Genomic DNA, 22,176 nt, shown 5'->3' with positions numbered 1-22,176 from the left:
AAATGCATAACGCCTAGTTGGATCGTATGACTTGCTCCTGATGTCTCCATAGTGATGCAAACAACAGAACAAAAATTGAACTACAGTTGACAGCTTGAATGTCAAAAGTCAATATAAAAACATCACATATTCATTACCTACTAGAGGAGTGATAAGACATGCTGTACAAAATGCAGCAAGGTGATGTGCCAAAAAGGAGTGAAAGGATGTCATTAACTCTTCTGATCCCCAGGAAACCTTGAATATAGCTGATTCACTGTTGATTCATTTCTTATCTCTTCAGACATGTTTCTTTGAAAAAATAACCGTTCTTTAACAATTGAGTGAATACATCAAGGACAGCATATGGTCAACTTTTATGAAACTTTAATGTTGTAATTTTGACAGTGCCACTTATCAGTTTATTTCATTGTATTGAAAAGAGTTAGCATCATGTTCGAAAAGACTAGTGAAAGTTTGGTACCACTTTATTTTAAGGTGTCCTTGTTACACGTAACATGTACTTACTATTATAACAATATTAATTATGCATAATTACATGCAAGCAACTATAAACCTGACCCTAATCCTAACCCTAACCATATTGTAAGTACACGTATATTACTCATAACTTTAATGTATGATAACACCGTAACAAGGACACCTTAAAATAAAGTGTAACCCAAAGTTTCAATGTAACATTGTGTATTTGTGCACATTAAACATTATTACATTTTAAATAACTGTGTGTATTTGTGCACATGAAACACTATTACATTTTAAATACCTGGTAATTTAGATTTGCCATCATATGAATATATTACATTTAAAAATAGTAAATGGTTTAAACTGTAATCATATTTCACAGCATTTACTGTATTTTTAATCAAATAAATGCAGCCTTAATAAATAAATTGTGAATTATTCAACAGATCCTTTGGCTTTAAAGAGGTCATTCACGCAAAAGGGCTCTAGATAAACAGTTGCTGAGAATATTGTGCAAACATAAATCTGCCCCGAGACAACGGCTTAAAACACCAGGTGAGACTTTGCCACTTCCCCCAGTCTGTAAAGATATGAATTATGCACTATTGTAATCCACACAGACTACAAAGATACCAAGGCTGTATTTCCACGTGTTTGACTGAACTCCAGCCCCATTTTCACAGCTTACAAATGCTGGCCCTTGAAGATCAGAGACCTGGGACAGGCTGACATGTGCTGTGGGAACACCTGCAATGTCTGACTGGGCCGCAGACACAGATCCCTCACTTACACACCTGTCTGTGAACCCATACCACTCTCCGTCTTCCTCTCTCTCTCTCTCTCTCTCTCTCACTTTCTCTCACTCTCTCTCTCACACACACACTGATATGGTTTCTTTGAGAGCTCTCTGAGGCCACGTCTGAGGTGATGAAAATAAGGGTGCATCCATTAAGTGCATGAGGCAGGGCTGAGAGAGGGCATGGATGAAGGATTTAAGTGTTGCCTATAGAGTGCCTCAGACCACCTGCTAGAAGTACAGACAAAGGCATCTATATCAGCTCAGACAGATGGAAAAATGTTCTTTGAGTGTCAGGGAGTTTTTTTGTGACATACTCTTTTCCATTAAAGCGATGACCTAATAGCTATTGTGACATTTGCACCAGACAAACAAAATAACTACATGAAACTTGGGGAAATGTTGACTTTTTATTTGTTAAACCACGTTTTACAAACTCCATCTATATATGGTAGAAATCAGAACATTTTGTGATTTTAAATAATTTATCTTTAATTTCTGAATGGAGCGAAGCATACTGTATATATATGCACACTCATCCTCCATCCTCATTTATATGTTGTTAAAAATCACTCTATGGTTTTAAGATGGGGAAAATCCCACACTGTAACTCCAGTAAAATGTTACAGGTACACTCCCATCTCAAGACAGAGCCTGGCTCACCATCACAGGGATACTGAGATCACAGACTATATCTTCATGCTTCAACATAAAATGTCATCTCATCTGTTTAGAAACTGTGTACAGATGTGCCTCTTTAGTCATTGTTGTGGAAATGTCTCATTCAGCCGTTAAACAACATTCAGGCAAGTTTAGCCTGTGGTGCTTAAATTTCATATCATCTACCCCAGAGCTTCTTGCTTGGTTTCATGTGAGAATGCTGGTACTATCTGTCAAAGAAAACACAAAACCTAGTGGAGTTTATTGATAGGAGTTAAAACAGTATCTGAAAAGTGTATAGTGTATTCTCTTTATAACTTTGTTTGAAACATTTAGCAGGCATCATTACTAAGCATCAGCTGAGATTACTCTAAATTTGGGTTTGACCCAAAAGTAAAGGTCAGTTTTTATTTCACTCAGATTCAGTCATTGTGTAGCTGTTACCTGAGAAGGTCTCGCAAAAGACCTTTGATGCTGATGAGTGCAGGACAACCCTGGGTCTCGGCTAAACAGAAACTTAAAGGGATGGTTCAGCCAAAAATAAAAAGTTATTCACAATTCGATACAAGTAAGAAATACAAGCTTGAAATGACATAAGGGTAAGGGTATTATAACAGAATTCTTATTTTTGGGGTGAACTGTCCCATTAAAACGTACTCTATTATCTATTAGATATTTTATGTTTTCCAGATAATAATGGTTTCATAATTAATATCAAATCAAACAAAACAAGCTTTTTAATTATAATACTTGATTTAATGGCCTGTGAAATGTACTGTGCAGTGTGCCATTCTGGGGAATCCTGCTTGAAACAAATTTATTAAAATCACAGAGTCTCATGGCATTCTTCATACATTTGCAATAGGAATCTTTCTTGATATCATAGCAGAGATAATAATTCACTTGCACAGCTTCCGTCACATAAAAAGAACAGCTTTGCCACTATTTCAAAGCACCTTCTACTGTTTGGTCTAATAAAAAATCTACTTTTTAGATGTAAAAATATATATTTATATTTTCAAATAAATAAATACATACAATAAATATGTGTATCAAGAACTGTATAAATAACATCATGTGAGATGGCATCTCCTGTTCTTCACTGTCCCAGTTCTGTCATCTCTGAGTATCATGTACGCATTGTTCCTTCAAGTCCTTCTTAACACATATATTGAATATTTCCAGAGCAAAGCAAAACCATGTTTAAAACCTCCAAAACCTCAGTTTTTGGTTTTCATGGACATGTTATGCTAGTAGTCTGTTACAACCAGCAACAAAGACACCAACTGCAGCTTGGCTTTCACACAAAGGGAGTCTTTGGAGACTCCATCAGTCTTCTCTTCACCATCAGTACTGGCCTTTGCAATTACAGAGCAGATCTCAGGTTGGACACTGTGGCCGAACATTAGCATCTCCACGTCATGTAGAGAAAAAATGGACATCCCTCTCAGCTCTTAACTGGGACTGATGGTCTCAGCACTCCAAGCACTTCTTTGTAAAGTTCTGGAACTTTTTCAGGGTCCACTGGTCTTGGAAGAAAATGAGTGAACTTTTGATGTCTCCTAGATTTTGTCCCATCACGTGGCGTGCCATCCTTGTTGAGAGCCACAAAATATCGTGCTCCTCTCTCCCCATGCTTGTAGAGATTAGAAGAGTATGTGTTATACCAATTCTCCTCAAATTGCTCACGGAAGACACATTCTGCTGTGAGTTTCTCCTAAGGAACAAAAACATGCTAGTGATATAATTCATGCAATAATTAATAACACAGAGAGAGGTGGTCAAAATGATAAAACATATATGCCATCTACTGGGCCTTAATAAGAACAACAATTATGCAGAATCAAAAAAAGATCTTAAAAAGTCAGAACTCTGCTTACAGAGCCGTAAAGTTCTCCCTTGTCGTTCATCCCAAGGTAGAGACCACTGTCCACTCCACGGATGCTTATTAATCCAACAGCAAGGCTTATGAATTCCAAAATACCTGGAGAAGAATAAATCGATTGTTCAGGAGATGAAGTCTAAACCCTCATCACACATTGTGAGGAAGTTGAAATGCACTGCATTGTACATCTGTATATTGCATAGACAATTATACAGTTAAAATAAATAGCTATTTAGAAGTTTTTGCCCATTAGATTCAGAAAATGACACATTTTTTCCTTCACTGTAAAGTATTTTTGAGATTGTTGTTTATTTTTTGAATTTTTTTTTATTTTATTGTTGTTACATTTTACCTCGTTCACATCAACGTACTGATTTTGTGGGTTCTTTAAAAGTGACCAGAACAACTTTATTTTGCTATAAGGACTATAAAAACGAGAGAACTTGTTTTAAAAGTGTACGTGTAGCCTACGTGTTATAATTCACTTTCTGTTTAAACAAATGAAACATGCTGAAAAGAAAGTGGGAAATTACCAAAGCGACTGTGGTCCTTTCTCGTGCCCTGCACGCTGCCATCCGGGAGTATTTCAAGATGAAATCCAGTCCTGCAGTACAACTGTCTTCTCCGCAGGATCCCTTTCAAGTGCGTTAGATCTGCGGAGGTGCTCAGTGACAGTCTCTCTGCTGGAACTAAATGATCATTCAACAGCCCGAGGTTTTCTCCTAGAGGTGGTAGAAAGAACTGTGATCCGACCTGTCCGAAACCCTCCAGGCTCTGTAAAAACGTCCCGATCTCTCCCATAGCTGACACCACAAACCTCCAATCCAGCAGGAGCGGTCAGGGAAAGTTGATCTAAATGAATAAGTTGAAGCAATCGTTCAATTATAACGACGAATTATATCCATGCGAGCACGTCACTTGTAGTGGATCCATGCTGAGCGCATATTTAATTTCACTTGACTCCTGTAGGTTATGTATACAGACATATCCGATGGGCAAGAAACTTCACTGCCATGAGCTGACTTCCTTTAATTTCTGCTCTCATGCCTCGTCCACATAGTGGCCGGTGGTGCTTTCTGACATGAATAAATGTGGAGCAGGTATGAGGCAGCAGGTAGGCTATGTGTTGTTGTGGGAAGTGCTTTGCGCAGTGAGTGGCTGCTGTGCGCGCGGGGCAGGTGCAGAGATCGGACTTCTGTGGGCGGGACGTCGGTTTGGTCCAGCCTTGAGTTTTTGCGCACAATCTCAGTTGTGTTTTAGTTTGTCTGTCAAATGTTTGTGTGGGTCTGGTTTTGCACACAGTGTGGGCTGCATATGTATCTATATCATAAGCAGGGTAAATCTTAAAACCACCTGCATTATGGGGAGCAGGAGGAAAACAAATTTAACATTCTGAATAATGAATTGTGTGGAAATTGTAATGGAGAAGATCTTTTTAAAAAGTATATTTATATACAGACATAATGACAGGGACAAGAAATATATATATTATATCAATAATATAAGTTAATAACATATCGTAATGATGGGCAATGGCATAATTATTTTGAACAGGTGAGTTTGCCTTTGACAATAATTTGTACAATTTATATATATATATATATATATATATATATATATATATATATATATATATATATATATATATATATATATATATAAGATATAAGTTATAGATTCCTATTTTTAATTTGTAGCAGAAATATATATATATACATATATATATATATATATATAAAACCACTTATTTACAGATGCCCAAAATCTCCTGTAGTATTTTAGCTGAAACTTTAAGAGTGTAAAAGAAACCCACAATAAAATTAAATAAGGCTTTAACTATACTTCTAACTATGACCTGAATGGAAAGGACAATTGACTGCAAATACAGATGCTAATGTATTCATGCACGATGTAGCTACTGTATCGAGGTCGCATTTTTCATCTCGCGATGAGTGCGCGCAGTCTGCCCGCGGTGACACAGTCATGATGGCCGCTGTGCGTCGGTTTCTGGCTCTTCGAAACAAGTTCACCAGCCCTACAAACGGTTTAAGCCTATCCTTTAACAGCAGGCAGTCATCGAGGGAAAGAGCAGTTCTGAGGCGTGTAGGGACAGGGCTGTGTATCACTGTCGGCGGATTCGCTGTTGTTTACTACAATTCGAGTCCGGATCGGGGGCACGCATCTAGTCTGCGTGCATTGATTTCTCCGCTCCCAGCTGTGGCTGCAAAAGAGAAGGTATCTAAATCTTACTAGGCTACATTTTGAAATGTTTACGTTTGTGTTTACATTGAATATTTTTGTGTAGCATCCCGGTTTTTATTATTTTTAAAGTCGTAAATTCGGAGTTCATGTGCCATCAAAACAGTCGCTCTCCACCGAAGAGGTGCTGAATTCGGTTTCTCAATTCATCAGTCAGGTGATACACTGTGATTCTATAAAACTACATATGAAACAAATATTGGAGCACATATTATAAGTGCATATTGGACATTTTATAGGCCTAGATATGTTGTGACTTGTGCTCTGAAAGGGTCATTTTACTATGCATGCAAATTCAGTCAACAACCTTTTCTCCTGTATTGTCAAAATCTCTTGTCATTTGTCCTTCTTTCAGATTTAATACACCAGTACTTCGATCTACATTAATGTTTCCTAAACCACAATATGTTTCTCAGATTCATATTGTGATTGATGTCATTTATTACGATACTTTTATGCTTATTAAAGTCACTTTTATACAAAAAATATAACAAACTATATTTTGCTTCAAGGTTCATCCACTCAAATGTAAGTTTTGCACACATTACACACATTATTTTTTGTTTTGTTTTTCCTTAAAATTTGCTATTAAATCATGAGATTGATCATGATTTATTACATTTATTTTTTAATTATTATTCTATTTTATAGGTTTACCAATAAGCAAAAGAACCCTCTGGTATACATACTCTTGGTTTTGTCTGTTGTCGAAAAAGCATTTATCAGACTGTTATCAGATTGATCGTTTAACCACACAGGATTGAATCAGTTTTTTGCGACTTTCTCCGCAATGTTCCCTTTTGTTTTTGTACTCTCATCTGCTTGGATTGTAACCTTGACTTGTGGATTGAGATGCAGGAATCCAGGGTTGAGGTAACTGGACACTGCAGCTCGGCAGCCGGGTCGACGTTTGATGGGGGTAATAAGTAGCAGGGCATACATTCCCAGGGTGTTTGCACAGTGCCCAGTGGGCCTGGCTGCTGGCCACTGTAGAGTGAGAAGAAAACTGTCCTCTTGATATTTCTGCTTGTGGATGTTTGTGTGCATGTTTTCCGGGAGGAGGCCATTCACTGAAAGAAGGAAAAAGAAGATGGCTAGCACTATCTCTAATGTCACGCCTGTCTTGTCCTGTATTTTTATGTAAGTGAGATGTGTCTTTGTTTGATTATAGGCCAGTGCATCTGCTGAAGATGAAGAGGTTTTGATGTCAGCTCATGAGCACAGGTTCAGGCTCTTCAGTTCACTGGAGTATGAAGGACAGCTTTACATGACTCCCCTCGACTTTATCGAGTCCATCACTATGAGCGAACCAAAGAGTGAGTTACACAAACAGTTCATCTTCCTTTTTAAGAGAATATAAAAGTGAAAGTGAAAGTGAAAGTAAAAGTGACTTGACATACAGCCAAGTATGATGACCCATACTCGAAATTCGTGCTCTGCTTTTAACCCATCCAAAGTGCACACACACAGAGCAGTGAACACACACTGTGAACACACACCTGGAGCAGTGGGCAGCCATTTCTGCTGCGGCACCCGGGGAGCAGTTGGGGGTTCAGTGCCTTGCTCAAGGGCACCTAAGTCGTGGTATTGGAGGTGGAGAGAGCACATTCACTCCACCCACCTACAGTTCCTGCTGGCCCGAGACCAAACTCACAACCTTTCGATTGTGAGTCTGACTTTCTAACCATTAGGCCACGACTTCCCATATACAAACTCATCGTATGATTGTGTAACTATAGACTACCACATGAAGCTCTTACAGTTAAACTGTTTGAGATAAATATTTAGCCAGTAAATATTACCCAATATTTCTGGCAAAAAAAACCTTCCATTCACAGAATTCCATTCATAGAATATTTTTTCCAGAGTTATCTGGCCTTTAATAATGTTCTCAAAACATTAGCACATAAACATTTGCGCAATATTTCTTTTGAACAAAAGAGAAACTTTGAAGAAAGTGCTAGCTGTTGTGTTCAGTGGAGCGTTACATTTCAAAAGGAATTCAAAAGCACCATAAAAGAGAAGTAACAGTGGCCATGAATCACAAATCATTTACAGTAGTGTTTTTGCGAACCAGGTCAACCAATTCATAAAAAAAAAAAAATCGAACTAATGCATAAACAGCATATTCTTCAGTATAATTTTTTTCTCCATTTGTGGATTTCAAACAGCATGACATGAGCAGTAAATAATGACAGAAATTAAATTTTTGGGTGAACTATACCTCTTATTGCAAATATTTGCCTAAGTAGCCCTGCAGGCATAAAATCAACATATCTGTAACACATGCATGAAGTCATCTCACTCTGCTAGCATCACATGACCTATTTCTGTAACCAAAATATGAAACCAGCTAGACAGACAACTTCTAAACGTGTGTCAGGTACCATGGATCTCATCTAAACTGAATTCATTAAGTTTATATCTCACATAAAGTGGAAAGGCACTGAGATCAGTCCAGATGGTAGAGTTGATATGCTCTGTATATGTACTTTCAAGACCAAGCTATACTTGTTGGGGAGTTGAGTTTCAGTCAGTCATGTTTGCTGCTATCTGAAACTTGGTCTTCCAGGAATGTGCAGACGAGAATAAAATGTGAACTGTAATATGACGGGCAAACATTGCATCACCATCTTTTAATGGCATATGCGTGACGGAACGAATAGTGGTATTTATGGTTTTATGCTGTGGCTGTAAAGGACACTTCGACTGCATTATATAAATAAAAACTGCAGTGTTTTTGTTTTTGCTTACCACCATAAATATTTGAATTATTATTTTTTCTATATTTATTAAATTGTACTGAAATAAAAAGAGCATTAAATGTTATCTCTATTATTTAATAAAGAATATTTCTATATAGCTATCTATGGTGAGTAATCATAAATTTCATAAAGTAGAGTGTTATGCTATTCTTTTGACCCAATTTTTTTGGGGGGCTTTTTTTTTGTCTGCTTTCATTTAGAAATAATTTTAATGATACCATAAAAAATTATTATATCTGTCTTATTTATTTATTTATTTTTTAGAAAAGAGGTTTTGGAGATCCCTCACGAAACAGGTTTGATTTTGAGATTTTTTTTTTACTGAATATTTATCTGAGTTGAGAAAATATTAATGATCCAGAATATCTGCTTTTTTAAAAGGATCTAGACAAGATTCTGTCAGATACGCCACCTGTTTGGAAAGGATCATCCAGTTTGTTCCGAAACCTGCGGGAAAGAGGTGAGACTTATTAATCATATGCAAATCAATTTGTATTGTATAATGAAATTTCATTTGCTTTGTCATTTGATCATTGTTTACTATAGTAAATGCTTCCAGGCAGCTTGATTTTGAGAGGATCTGCTTTTAAACTGCCACGTTTATGGCTGTTGTTTTAAATATTCACTAATGATTTGCTTAAAACTGAAACATATCTAATTAACAAATATTGTGATGTAGTTCAACTTAGGATTTTAGAGAGTGTAGATGCTTAGGCCACCCACATACACAGTGTTTTGAAACAGTCCGGATCCTGAAACTTGGCCTCATGAAGCAGGAGAATGCACAGGTTGTAAAAACTCTCTTATCTCTCAATCAGCCTGACATTAGTGTGACTTTGCTCTGTAATAATCACAGATAGGAAGGTGACAAAAAACACCCAGTGCATAACATGTGGTATGTCATTTTGAATAGAAAATAACCACACATTCAGACAAAGGGTGTGCCATGCTCACACAGTCACACTAATCCATAAATTACCCAGCTTTATATTCCCCTTAGGTCTTACTTTCTAGACGTGCTTTAAGAAAAAGCAGTATTTTCTTATTATACTTGACCTGTCAGCAGCAATAGACAAATTAAAATGTATGGTATTGCAAGAATTGTAAAAATGACATTGCCCACGATTTTTTTTAAAAGAAAGGAAGAAATGTATGTTTGTGTGTGTGTGTGTGTGTGTGTATATATATATATATATGTGTGTGTGTGTGTGTGTATATACATTTACCCTTTTCTTTATATATTTTTATATTATGTATATTTTTCAGGCCATTAGTTAGACTTTCTGTCCCAGCCACAATTATTTTTTTTATTTTATTTTTTTAAGAAGAATATTCATATAATTTTTTATAGAATGTATAATTTAATACAGAATAATAGAAAAATATCAGCTTTTAATGGGAGGCTTTCCAAGATGCTAACATTACATTTAAAGCACTAAAGCACTCCACATAGTGCATGATATTTCTGTTCACCATTGCTCCCCTTGAGTGCCAGTGCCTGGATTTGAGGTTTTAATCTGGTTGTTAAATGTTATAGCTGCACTTAGGTAAAAAAAAAAAAAGAAGATAGGCTTGATCTGTGAACAAAGCCTTACTTCAGAAAATGAAAAGAGCGGATTGAACTTTGCAATGTTGAGACTTGTCCTGGTGGCAGCCCTGTATCACTCTGGACAGTATGAATTCTAAGAATGGAGTTGGATTACATCTCCATCACTGACACTCTGTATGAATTATTTCTGTGGGATTCTTTGTGTTCTGACAACTGTTTGAGATCTTGGGTTGGGTTTCTTTCTGCAAGACTGAAGGTGTGTGGCTCTAATGTAACCTGTCTGGGATCCTAAAATACTAAATGCACAGGCAGCCGTTGATGTCTTATAATATTGTAGGTATACATAGGGAAAACAATTTATTAATCATAAATGTTCACCTATATGAAATTCTAAATATTTGCTGAATAAAGCATGCAAATTATAGGGGTCATATGATGCGATATCAAGTTTTCCTTTCTCTTTGGAGTGTTAGAGGCTCTTGGTGCATAAAGATGATCTGTAAAGTTGCAAAGACTAAAGTCTCAAATCCAAAGATATATTCTTTATAAAAGTTAAGACTCGTCCAGGCCCTCCGAACAGCCTTGTTTAAACGCCCACACGTCTACGCCACTGTCTGGGACGATTTGCATAATGCCACCCAAATGTTCACGCAAAGAAAGAAGGCATAACTTTTATTCTTGCTGTTACCATCACAGTCATGTTGTGGTTTGTGCCACAACATGATATATAATATTCAGGTTTGTGCAGCGCATTTTAAGGAGGACGAGGACTGTTTCCTGAACCAGTAGCCTACAATAGTGTCTACACACAAAGGCCGAGTAGCGCTTGTTGTTTTGTCGTATGTTGTTTTATGTGATGCAACGCAACACATAAAAACACAGTATAATTCATTATAATCAGTAGTTATGTCCCCACAGGATGCAACAAATGCCTTGTTTGTAATGGGTTTTATTCATTTTTACTTGTCATTACATTATATTAAGGGGTGTAACATTTCCTATTCCACGCTTGAGGCATTCGGCCAATCACAAAGCACAGAATAATTGACCAATCAGCGCACATCTCGTTTTCAGAATGATGTGCCTTTTAAAAATTTACGTGTTTCAGAAAGGCGGGGCATAGAGGAGCAACAATAATTGTGTTGTGCTGCATAATACATTATAAATAAATTAATGCTTTATTTTCAAATAATTAATTAACACTTTAAATTCACAACCTTAGTTATACACAAATGCTAAATAGTGGTGATTCCAACAACATATTATACATAAAGGATCAGGGAGGTCTGAAATGTGAAAATATATCTTCTCTATTCTCTTCTACCTTTCTTTATCCATTTCCTCAAACATTCCAAAGTCCTTTTCCCACAGCACTCAAAGAAGCCCTCCTGAACTATCTGTGTCCAAGTCACTATCATCTCCTTCAAACAAAAGCTTGGGAATGCTTTCAGTGGTAGGAACAATTCTCCTTAAGTCTCTTCTAGACAGAGAGCTGACAGTTGCTCTTCCTTTCTTCTCCTCTCACACAACAAAGGACTAACAGACCTCAAAAAGGAAAACAAAGCCACATCAGGCACCTGCAATCAGTTACAGATCACTTGAGAATGTTTTACACCTAGGAAAATAAACAGAGGGAAACCCAGGAGCCTGTGGCCTGCTCTAATTTTGTTTGGGTTTGTGTCCAGCCTGGTTACTTTACGTTTTAACGTCTCTGTTTGGGCAAAGAGAAACCAAACAAGAGTAAAGCACGGGGTCCTCTAAGATCTTATCAGTGTAAAAGAAGAAAGGAGCTCTGGTTTAAAATGACATTTGATAGTAAAATTTATTTTGAAGGCAGGTACTGGGATGTTAGAAAACAAGCTTTGTTTGAGCTCTCAAAAGGAAATGTTTATGTGCTGTTTTTCAGGTGTCATCGCTTACACAGAGTATCTGTTTCTGCTTTGTATTTTGACAAGTGAGTTTCTTTAGGTTTAATTCTCCATGCTCATATAGCACAAACAATGGTCATAAAAAGTATAGATGTATGCGAATGTGTAGATGTCACTTAAATGTCTTTCTTTTCTCTTCTAGAGCCGCATGCAGGTTTTAAAATAGCTTTCAACATGTTTGATGCAGATGGCAATGAAATGGTGGATAAGAGGGAATTCATGGTGGTACGGTTGATTTTGTTGTTGTTTATTTATTATAAATCTGAGTGTCAGTATCCTTAAAGATCAATTTCTACTTTCTCCATTTAGCTGGAGGAGATATTCCGTAGGAAAAATGAAAAGAAAAAAGAGCGGGCAGGAAATCCTGACAGTTCCTCTCAACTGGTAAGAAATACATTTATGTCTTTCTACCAAAAGCATTTTTTGAGCGTATTCTTTTGCCATAACTTAAAAACAATGTGTATTGTACTGAAAATAATGTAAGGAAATAGTTCCAGAAATAAAAATTGTGTCATGAATTCTCATGCCCATGTCATTCCATGCCCTTAGTTCTGTCTTATCTGAGTAACACCAAAGGAGATGTTTTGAAGAATGTTCCCACTGCTCTCTTCCATTGGCTAAAATTAATGGTATACCATAAAAGAACTGCATAAATCTCATGGATTAAATTATAAGATTTGGGGTTGGGGTTTAGAAGACAATTTAAAATAATCTCTATTTTATAAAAATGTGTAAAAATAAAGGGGACTTAACTGATATTTTTTGGCGGTAGTTGTCACCATTTTCATGGCATGGAAAAGATTGCTTTAAATTGTTTTTATTATTATATATTGACTATATTTAATAATTTATAATAATTAATGAAAGTCATAAAGGTTACAAAGACATGAGTGTAAGTGAACAATAATTTTTAGATGAAATATTCCTTAATGAATTATATGAATAGAAATTCATGAATAATGATCTCAATGTTCTCAATCGCATTTAAATAAGAGAGATGATGTAGTGCATGATGTTCATTTTGAACAAATTTACATGGTGAAAAAATTAATCTCTTTCTGCAGAATACCAAACTACAATGGGTCTCTAATCTCTCAGGCTGGGGAAATGCTGATGATTATAGATTGGGTTTTGAAAAACACTTTTAGAGTTCATTGTCTTTCACAATTCCTTATTGATTTCATTTCTTTCCTGTTCTGCACGACATCATAATCTTGGATGTGTGAGAGTGTGGAACTGTATGGACATCAAGGATCTGTTACCAGCAATGTATGTATCTTTGTACAAAAGAATCCTTATGAATATGACGTTTGATTTTGGCATGTCGGTTAATGTGGTTGGTGCTCGATTGAACTTGTACAGTCATGATCAACAGCAACCATGCATGCCCATCGTAAACAACTAATGTTTATGCAGCTTCACCGTAATTAGTGCTCAATAATCCAAAAGGGTAACATCTACTTTCAGTGGCTTCATTGAGACAGTCATTGACTAATATTATTTTACATACTGAAGTGTTTGGATAGGGTTTAACAGAGTGACCCTCATCCATGGCTCACCTCCAGAGAAGATGGACAATGCAGCTCTAATGGGGCTCAGTCAGAAATGCAGCTCTATGTCTAGGAGAGCAGAAAAATCATCCAGAGGCTGAAACAGATGATTTATGTTGCTTGTCTACTGTCAGGAGCTTTCTGCCAAGGAATGGTCTCACAGAATCACGTTAAAAGGCCCTCACCTGAAGAATGGCAACTCTCCCTGGACCCCCATGTTTTCTTTTTACAGTTGATTGAAGAGTGGTATTTAGGTTTAGGTTACTTCTTGCGACGGCTTGACCATGAAGAGTTTTGTGTCACTTCGAGTTGCAGCTGAGGAATGAGCCAGTCTCAGCACCAAACGAGAAGCTCTTTCAGCTCTGTTCAGTCCGTGTTTTTCGGTGTAAACCACAATATACTTGCTGAGTTTAAAAATATAATATTACTGAACACAATCCACTGTTTATCTTGGCAAGGCCATAACTGGATTCATTCAGAGTTCTTGTTTACTGACTGAAGCACTAAACACGTGGCGTTCACACAGCAGCAGAATATTATTTTCTGCCCTGTATTTTAGTGAATAATACGGTTACGTTTAAACCTTGTTTTGTTGTTTATGAGAGTCACAAGTTAACAAAACGTATACCCATACCTTTTCAGGACTCACAACTGAGAGGACAACTAGTTCTACTAGTGTTGTCATTTGTGGGGACAGAAAAATGAGCTGGGTTTTTTATTGCTTGGTTTGAAAGCATAGTTCACTTAAAAAACCTTGAAAACAAAATGATAACAAATCTGAGATAAAACAGCATTGATCACACCATAAGAAATTCAGCAGAAGGATGCGGTAAACAAAGTTTACTTTCTTTGACGTAACTTTGCTTTAATTCAAGGTTGTTTCACTGAATTCTGTTCACCAAAGCCCTGTAATATTTTCACCTCTGATATGCAGGTACTTAAAAAAGAGCAGCTTCAGTCTGAACCCAGAAGTTTCTGGGATGTTCTAAGGCATGGTGCGAGAATAGTTCTCTTTTCAGATCTGATGGAGGTACAAGTATCCTCGACCACACATGTTTTCTCATTTGAATCTCAGAATTCCTTTGGTCCTTCCCTGTCCCCATCCCATGTGAGGTTCTGCCCATTTTTCTTTCTTTTTGTGGTATGGCCATTTTCATTCATTGATGTCACTACATTTCATCTTGTCACAGTTCGATATTTAATAGATAGTTCAAGACCTTAAAATGTATATGAAGGCAGCTGAACCATACAACAAAAGATCATGTTTGGTTTTATTTATGCATCTCAATAAACATTATTATTAGAAATAAAATTATTGTTATTATATGATTTGATATTGATGATATTTTTACAAAATGACAGGTTTCCAAAATACCTTTTAATTGACATTTTGAGATACAGTGATGAGATACAGTATGCCTCTTGTTTTTGAAATGATACATGGCTGCAAAGGAGCATTGACGTATATTTTTTATGCACGAGCAACCTGGTGTTTGCGTGGCATGAGATGATGTCGGCTGCTCCATGATGTGTCTTTGCTCTATCAAACATACTAGTACATGTACATATTAACTTTACAAGACTTTATAGATAGGGATATTTTATCAAGAATTAATTCTGTCATCAATTACTCACCCTCATGTTTCTCCAAATTTCCTTTATGCAGTTCTAGTTTACAGGAAATGTAGAAACAGGAGCTTTCAAGTGCAAAAAGTGCTATAAAATATCTAATGAATGTGCTAAGGAGAGCCAGAGTAACATGAGTGTGAAAAAACAATGACAGAATCTTCATTATATCTTTGATCGACATTCACAGCTAACTGAAGTCCACCAAAATAATGTCCATTTGTGATTTTAAGATGTATGATAGAGATTTAGCTTTTTCCACATCTGATCTAAATTGATTTATTGCTTTTAATTAATCATTTATTTTCCAGTTCATGTTCATTTTACATTTATTTTTGTTTGTGTCTGTATCTGCATTGTTTACATTGTGATATTATGTTTATGGCTGCACAATAATATCCTCATCAAGCTATTTTTGTGTATACTTATTCTGTGACAAATTTTGCTCCCCTATTCAATTTTTACAGCTGAATAATGTGTTTTCATAATTTGCTTTTGCAGCACGAAACAGAAAATGTCGTCGACACAACTCTGCTGGTGCATTTCTTTGGAAAAAAGGGCAAAAGTGAACTTAACTTTGATGACTTCTACAGGTAAGTGACAGATTTGAGTGACAGAAGTTTCTGTAATGCAGCCTCAGGTTTCTTCACTGTTTTTATAGATGTTATTAACATTAAAAAGGAGTTTGAAATCCCTGAGGCCATCAGTAAGTTGTTGGGACGGTCCAGTCACTTAGTGTCCTACTGAGCGAGTGATGGCATCTGTTCTTAACACTGTGTCTGTGTCATGCTCTGTCGGCAGATTCATGGACAACCTGCAGACAGAAGTCCTTGAGATTGAGTTCCTCAGTTATTCCAAGGGTATGACCACCATCAGTGAGGAAGACTTTGCTCGTATCCTGCTGCGCTACACCACAGTGGAGAACATTACAGGCTATCTTGAGAATGTGCGTCAAAGCATACCCGATGAGAAGGTAATACTTTTGCTGTGAACACACACACACACACACACACACACACTGACCACCACTATCATCACTCAGGAAAATCAGGAGGCTTTCCAAACAAGCGCCACAGACACCACATTCAAATTTTATGTTGATTTGCATTTGCAGCAAAATTGTAAGATATTGTAATTAATACTTTTTTCATTGTTTGGCTGGTCCTGCGACTTATTTATCAAAATGAATTTGACATGAACCGAGAGAAATTAACCAAGAGAAATTAACCAATAAAAAACTTTACCATCTCCAGCCGCTAGAGGGCGTTCTATGCTGCTCAGTGCTCCTGTAGTCTACCACTGAAGACGGTAATGTTTTCTCTTGGTTATTGGTTCTAAATAAATGCGACTTATAGTGCAGTGCGACTTATATATGTTTTTTTCCTCATCATGACATATTTTTGGACTGATGCGACTTATAGTCCGAAAAAATACGGTAAACGCATTGTTATTTTTGTACAACAACTTATATGTTCTAAGAAAATATGTTCTAAGAATGGTCTACAAACATTCCGTTTACGCTATGAAAACGTTATTCCTGAATGTTCTCAGAACATTCAAAACATCATAGTTTTTTATTAGTATAGTTTTGCAAACATTATGGGTGACATTAACATTAACAATGTTCTATGAACCATCTGAAGCAATTAGTAATATTAAGAAAGCATTACATGAATATTACATGTATAAATAGTGTTTTTGTGCTAATGTTTGGAGAACAACAGACCAAATAACTTAGGACAACCTGGTTAGAACATTAGCCAAAATTCTAAGGACATTCATTGTTAGCTGGGAGGTATAGAATTAAAATCAAAGGAGCTAGAGTTTGTCTCAGTTTGTCAATATTCTAATATTTCAACTCCTTGACCATTATCTAAGTTCATGTATTTTACACGAATAAGTCAGATCAGTGCATTGCAAAACAAATATCACCACATAATTGAGAGAGGTAGATATTTATAATCTGAGTGATGTTGATGTCTTTTTTTCTTTAGGTTGTTTCCCTTTTTTGCACATTGACCCTAACATTATGAGGTTAGATTCTTTTCAGTTGCTCCAAGAGGCTGTTGTTGGATGGCTATTGCTATATAAGTGGTTTTTATTCTTAAGTTGAGATATTGCAATACAGCTTAACTTGTAAAACCACCAAAGCGTCACATATTACTCATTAGCTCATTTGTAAAACAGTTGTTGTTGGTTGCAAGAGAGGCTTCAGAAGAAGATGTGAGTCTAGTGCCTGGGAATGGATGAGTGGAAATCCAAAGGGCCGCTGTTGTTTGGATAATCTGCTAACGCTGAGATATTTTGGACACATCCCGTTTTGTTTTTATGTATGCAAGTATCAGGTTAATCTTCTTTTGAAGAGTAGACAAACTACCTGACCTCTCCTTAAACAAAACAATCTGAAGGTGTTGACAGCTCGAATTGTATAGATCGGGTGCAGGAGCAGGAGAGATGTGGGCTGCTGGGATTGTTTGACTTTGCTGTTTTCTGTCTTGGGATCTGTTATCGCTCTTCAAGGTCCCACAGACACTTAAGGTGTCCTCCTGGTTGCAATAGTGAAGCGTGATGCAGTTTTCTCTTGTTTAGGGGTGCTGCATTTATTACCCAGAAAATTAATCTGAGACTATTTGAGAAAATTCATCATTTTATGTACTAGCTCTCTGCATGAGTGACTTAATTATATTTCCGTTGCCCAAAGGTTCCTCTTAAAAATGTAATCTGTAAAACACCGATTTAACACTGATCTTCTTTTCTAGGGCATCATGTTTGAAGAGTTTAGGTCCTTTTTTCAGTTTCTCAACAACTTAGAGGATTTTGCAATTGCCATGCAAATGTACAACTTTGCAAATCGCCCAATTGGACAAGGTAAACATATAATCCATTCAGATAATCGATTGACTCCTTAAACTCTTGAGGGTAATGATGTTTGGGTCTCACAGATGAGTTTGCACGTGCGGTCTATGTGGCCACTGGCCTGAAGCTGTCACGACACCTCGTCAACACTGTTTTTAAGATCTTTGATGTGGACCATGATGACCAGCTCAGCTACAAAGAGTTCATTGGAATAATGAAGGACCGGCTGCATCGTGGCTCCTGGGTAAATATGGGGGGAGGTTGATGGTTTTCTCCACTTTTCCAGCTTTCACAGCAATAACTGCAGAGTAATGAGTCACTGGTGAGCCTTAAAACAAGTTTCTGAGATCCAAGTGGAGGAAATCAGGTGGTCCAGAAATCTGGTTTGAGGTTTTGAATGGACACATGGCATTAGCGTTTGTATTTGGGAGAGTGCTTGCCAGATTTGTTTGTGTTTTTAATATTCAAATCAGCTGTTAGTCATCCTTACACATTTCGGCTTTTGACAGGAACGTTTTTTTTAAACACATTTAAAAACTGTTTAAATTCAAATTTAATTTAGTCATTATTATTATTATTATGTTGTTCATAGTTTTAATATGAATATTATTACACTACTGTTCAAATGGTCGGTGTATTTTAAAAAAGTTTTTCTTTTGAAGATCTTTCTTTTATTTAGCAAGGATGCAATAACCTAATCAAAAGTGACAGTAGACTTTAACATTGTAATAAAAAAAAATCTGTTTGACATATATGCTCATTGTTTAGCATAAGAGACTTCTTTCAAAAACATTTAAAAAAATCTTACAGAACCCAAACTTTTGGATATAAACCCTATATATTGTTGCCTTTCATATGGCTTTTTCAACCAACTAAATGCTTCTTGTGGGTGCAATTTTACTGACATCTAGTGGCCATTTTTTGTTCATTTAGTATGCTACTAGTCTTATCAACTAGCGCTGCTAATTTAATTTTCCCTATTTTGACAATAATGTTTTTTATTTTAATGATGTAAAACATATTACCCTTTATATTATCATCATAAATCCAGGGATATAATGGTGAAGAGAGATTCACATCCTTTAAAGCCTGTATGAAGAAGGAGCTCACTGCTAAATAGGTAAGTTCATGGTTGAATACAAAAAATGAAGTGGATATTATGCAGTGTTTTTAGTTTGGCTTCATGACATTGCCCTGGAGAATTCAGAATGAATGATACTGAAGTACAGCGCTAACACTGCTCAGCATTCAGCCAAAGCTCTTGCTCCAGCATCAGATTACTCTGTAAAATTAATGTCTGCTATCCTGAGATACAAGATACCAGCCTAACTCAGTGTATTAGGACTTAACCCAGTAAGAGAATACAGTGCCCGACCCACAAGAAAAAGGCTTACACCATAAAACACCTAAAAACAGGGAACAGTTAGAATTTCTGTGTTAGACTTATTGGCAGTTTGAATGAAATAAACAGGTGTTGCTATTTTTGTAAAGCACTTTGTATTCAAAGTGTGGTACCTGTTGGATTCAGTAGATAAATCATTGTTTGTTATTTGTGCAGGTGAAACTCCCTTTGAGTGTTTCTCTTCACCCTCACATCACACTGAAGAAATCTCAAGTTGGATTAAAGCTCTCAGTGACTCGACGCAATTATCTACCTGACCTGTGTCAAACTCTGTAAGATACAAATTCAGCCAGAATTAGATTTACACATGCTACCTCCTTAGACTGTAGTTGCAACTTTGTCACTCGGCTGGCACTTTCTGAACTCTTTAAAAGCCATTAACTAAAAGGGATAACACTTATGAATGAAATAGCCATAATACTTTTATTAATCAAAGTTATTTATTAAAGGTCTTATACATTTAAATGGGTCAAGTGCCCACATTTTCGGATAGATTATGTTGATTAATGAATTACAAAGTAGTGTCTTTATTTATGATGACATATTATTTAAAGGGAACTGTGTTGAAATGAAAATGGGAATGTTGATGGAGTGTACAGTTATTTATTCTAATTATCTATCTATTTTGTGTAAAGAAAATGTTTTGCGGGTTTTATTGCCTCTGTAATGCTGTATTGGCAATGCATTGTTATATTTGCTTCTCTAGGAGTTATAAGCCAGATAATCTTTGCTTACAATGAGCACATTGCTAAAATAGTTTCTCTGAGCTTGTCCACTGCCCACCACCCAGATCAGCTTACAAGGGTCTGACAGTGCTGAGTGCACACAGTAATAATGAGTCCTCAGTCATCTCACAATGTGCTACACATACAGATCCCTCTCTCCCGCTCTTTCATGAGTTTCTTACAGTGCCGCTCCTTTAAGAAGCATCTTGTGAAGCCAGAGCAACAAACGAGAGAAGAAACTGAATCCCACTGAACTCTTACCAGGCCCGATTTCATGTAGGTTTCGAGATTGGACATCAATCTCTGTTAATCATGTTAGAACAGTCTCAAATGACTTGTCTTCAGAATATTGACAGTGCTTTAGACTTTAGTTATTTCCCATTATTCTTTGAGGTGATTAAGCATATTACAGTTTTCTGCATAATACAGTGTGCAGTTTTTGTTACCATTGTGATACATATATAATGGAGACCAGGGCTAGTTGTCACACTTTACTCCAATGGATATCCAATGGATAATTCTCAGGGTATGTTTATTTTTTTTAAGTCAACATTTGTGCAGATATTTTAAAGCCTTGGCTGCAAAAAGCCTTTTGAACATTATCACCATTATTGCCCAGGAAACTGAACACATATTGACCTAGCAGTGCATGGTGTCATATACAAGGTTAGCTGTTATTATGCAACCTTTTTTTCCCTTTCTAATTTATTCTAATTAAAGAACCAGCATAAAACAAGCATTTGTGTATCTGGACCTTTTACTTAAAACTTCATATTATTAACTTTTGTAACCACTGCCTTGAGACAATTAGCTCCGGTTTCAATTTCCTATAGAATATAGGTCATGTTTGAGGCATATGTTTTGTTTTTTCTGTCCAGTGCTTCATAACTATTGTAACAATTATTTTGAGACTATATCCAAAATATTCAAAACCAAGTTTGAAGTCTGCCCTACAACTGCCATCCTTGGGGTTCCCAAAGCTTGGACTCAGTTTACAGCTAAACAGTTAGATGTATACTTGCCTTCTTTATTGGCTAGACGACAAATCTGATTTCTTTAGAAGTCCACCAAACCAACAGCTATCTCACAGTGGCTTGTGGATACTATGTACTTTTTGAAATTGGAGCATATAATATGCTCTTGGTATGCCTGTTATGGTTTTTTCAAGATAAATGACAACCTTTTATATCAATTTCACTACCTTCAGATTGTATACTCAATAATAATAATAATTATATATATATATATGTATGAAAATTTAATATAGGCCATGACTTAGATCTTTACATCTTAAAATAGCTTATTCTATTAGATAAGTCATATACATATTTTAAGATATTAAGATCATTATTATATTGTTTTTTTTCTTCATTTATTACAGTGTGCATCTGTCATTATGATTCACTGAAGTATACTTTTTATGCATTAGCATTCAGTTTGCTTAAGGTTTTAATAAATAAAAACCACCATCAAAAGAAAAAATTGTGTCATTCCTTATGGTCTGTGCTTGCTTGTGTTAGAAGATATGTCTATAAACCTGCTTTTTATTTTATTTTATTTTATTTTTTCTTTACTGAGTAGCCTTTTTATTCACAAATATTTTATCGCTATATTATTTAATTAATGTTACAATGTAAAATGGTATTGAACGTTGCACCGTTGGGACATTTTTTTATCATATTTTGTAATGCGAGGACACATACGGTATCA

At 36.2% G+C, this 22,176-nt stretch overlaps 2 protein-coding genes across 3 annotated transcripts; one reads left to right on the top strand and one right to left on the bottom strand.

The window, feature by feature from the left end:
• Nucleotides 1-2,618: 2,618 nt before the first annotated feature.
• LOC113058159 (fibroblast growth factor 20-like) lies at nucleotides 2,619-4,944 on the bottom strand. The gene is made up of 3 exons (XM_026225834.1): nucleotides 4,340-4,944; nucleotides 3,802-3,905; nucleotides 2,619-3,638 (listed from the first exon to the last, which is right to left on the bottom strand). Exons 1-3 carry the CDS (start codon nucleotides 4,605-4,607, stop codon nucleotides 3,369-3,371), a joined length of 642 nt encoding a protein of 213 aa, XP_026081619.1. The 5' UTR covers nucleotides 4,608-4,944; the 3' UTR covers nucleotides 2,619-3,368.
• Nucleotides 4,945-5,767: 823 nt separating this feature from the next.
• On the top strand, nucleotides 5,768-21,859 carry LOC113057928 (calcium uptake protein 3, mitochondrial-like). 2 transcript variants are annotated; one of them, XM_026225544.1, is made up of 14 exons: nucleotides 5,768-6,041; nucleotides 7,237-7,381; nucleotides 9,095-9,126; nucleotides 9,212-9,290; nucleotides 12,286-12,333; nucleotides 12,450-12,532; nucleotides 12,617-12,691; nucleotides 13,535-13,576; nucleotides 15,985-16,076; nucleotides 16,285-16,456; nucleotides 18,243-18,351; nucleotides 18,426-18,583; nucleotides 19,391-19,459; nucleotides 19,898-21,859. In XM_026225544.1, the coding sequence occupies exons 1-13, from the start codon at nucleotides 5,790-5,792 to the stop codon at nucleotides 19,457-19,459; spliced, it is 1,356 nt and encodes a 451-aa protein (XP_026081329.1). In that variant the 5' UTR covers nucleotides 5,768-5,789; the 3' UTR covers nucleotides 19,898-21,859. The 2 variants fall into 2 exon arrangements, with proteins under 2 accessions (XP_026081329.1, XP_026081330.1); XM_026225545.1 differs by lacking the exon at nucleotides 13,535-13,576.
• The last annotated feature ends 317 nt before the right edge of the window (nucleotides 21,860-22,176 follow it).

Source organism: Carassius auratus, chromosome 39, assembly GCF_003368295.1.
Source record: "Carassius auratus strain Wakin chromosome 39, ASM336829v1, whole genome shotgun sequence".
Classification (NCBI taxonomy): domain Eukaryota; kingdom Metazoa; phylum Chordata; class Actinopteri; order Cypriniformes; family Cyprinidae; genus Carassius; species Carassius auratus.
The sequence above is the reverse complement of the archived record's forward strand: the minus strand, read 5'-3'. Positions and strand labels throughout refer to the sequence as shown.

Coding starts and splice junctions, on each gene's coding strand:
- LOC113058159 (XM_026225834.1), bottom strand. CDS start 4,607: ATGGGAGAGATCGGGACGTTTTTACAGAGCCTGGAGGGTTTCGGACAG. Junction 3,906..4,339: donor AAAGGACCACAGTCGCTTTG/GTAATTTCCCAC, acceptor ATTCTTCTCCAG/GTATTTTGGAATTCATAAGC. Junction 3,639..3,801: donor AGGGAGAACTTTACGGCTCT/GTAAGCAGAGTT, acceptor TTTGTTCCTTAG/GAGAAACTCACAGCAGAATG.
- LOC113057928 (XM_026225544.1), top strand. CDS start 5,790: ATGATGGCCGCTGTGCGTCGGTTTCTGGCTCTTCGAAACAAGTTCACC. Junction 6,042..7,236: donor CTGTGGCTGCAAAAGAGAAG/GTATCTAAATCT, acceptor GTTTGATTATAG/GCCAGTGCATCTGCTGAAGA. Junction 18,352..18,425: donor AAATCGCCCAATTGGACAAG/GTAAACATATAA, acceptor TGGGTCTCACAG/ATGAGTTTGCACGTGCGGTC.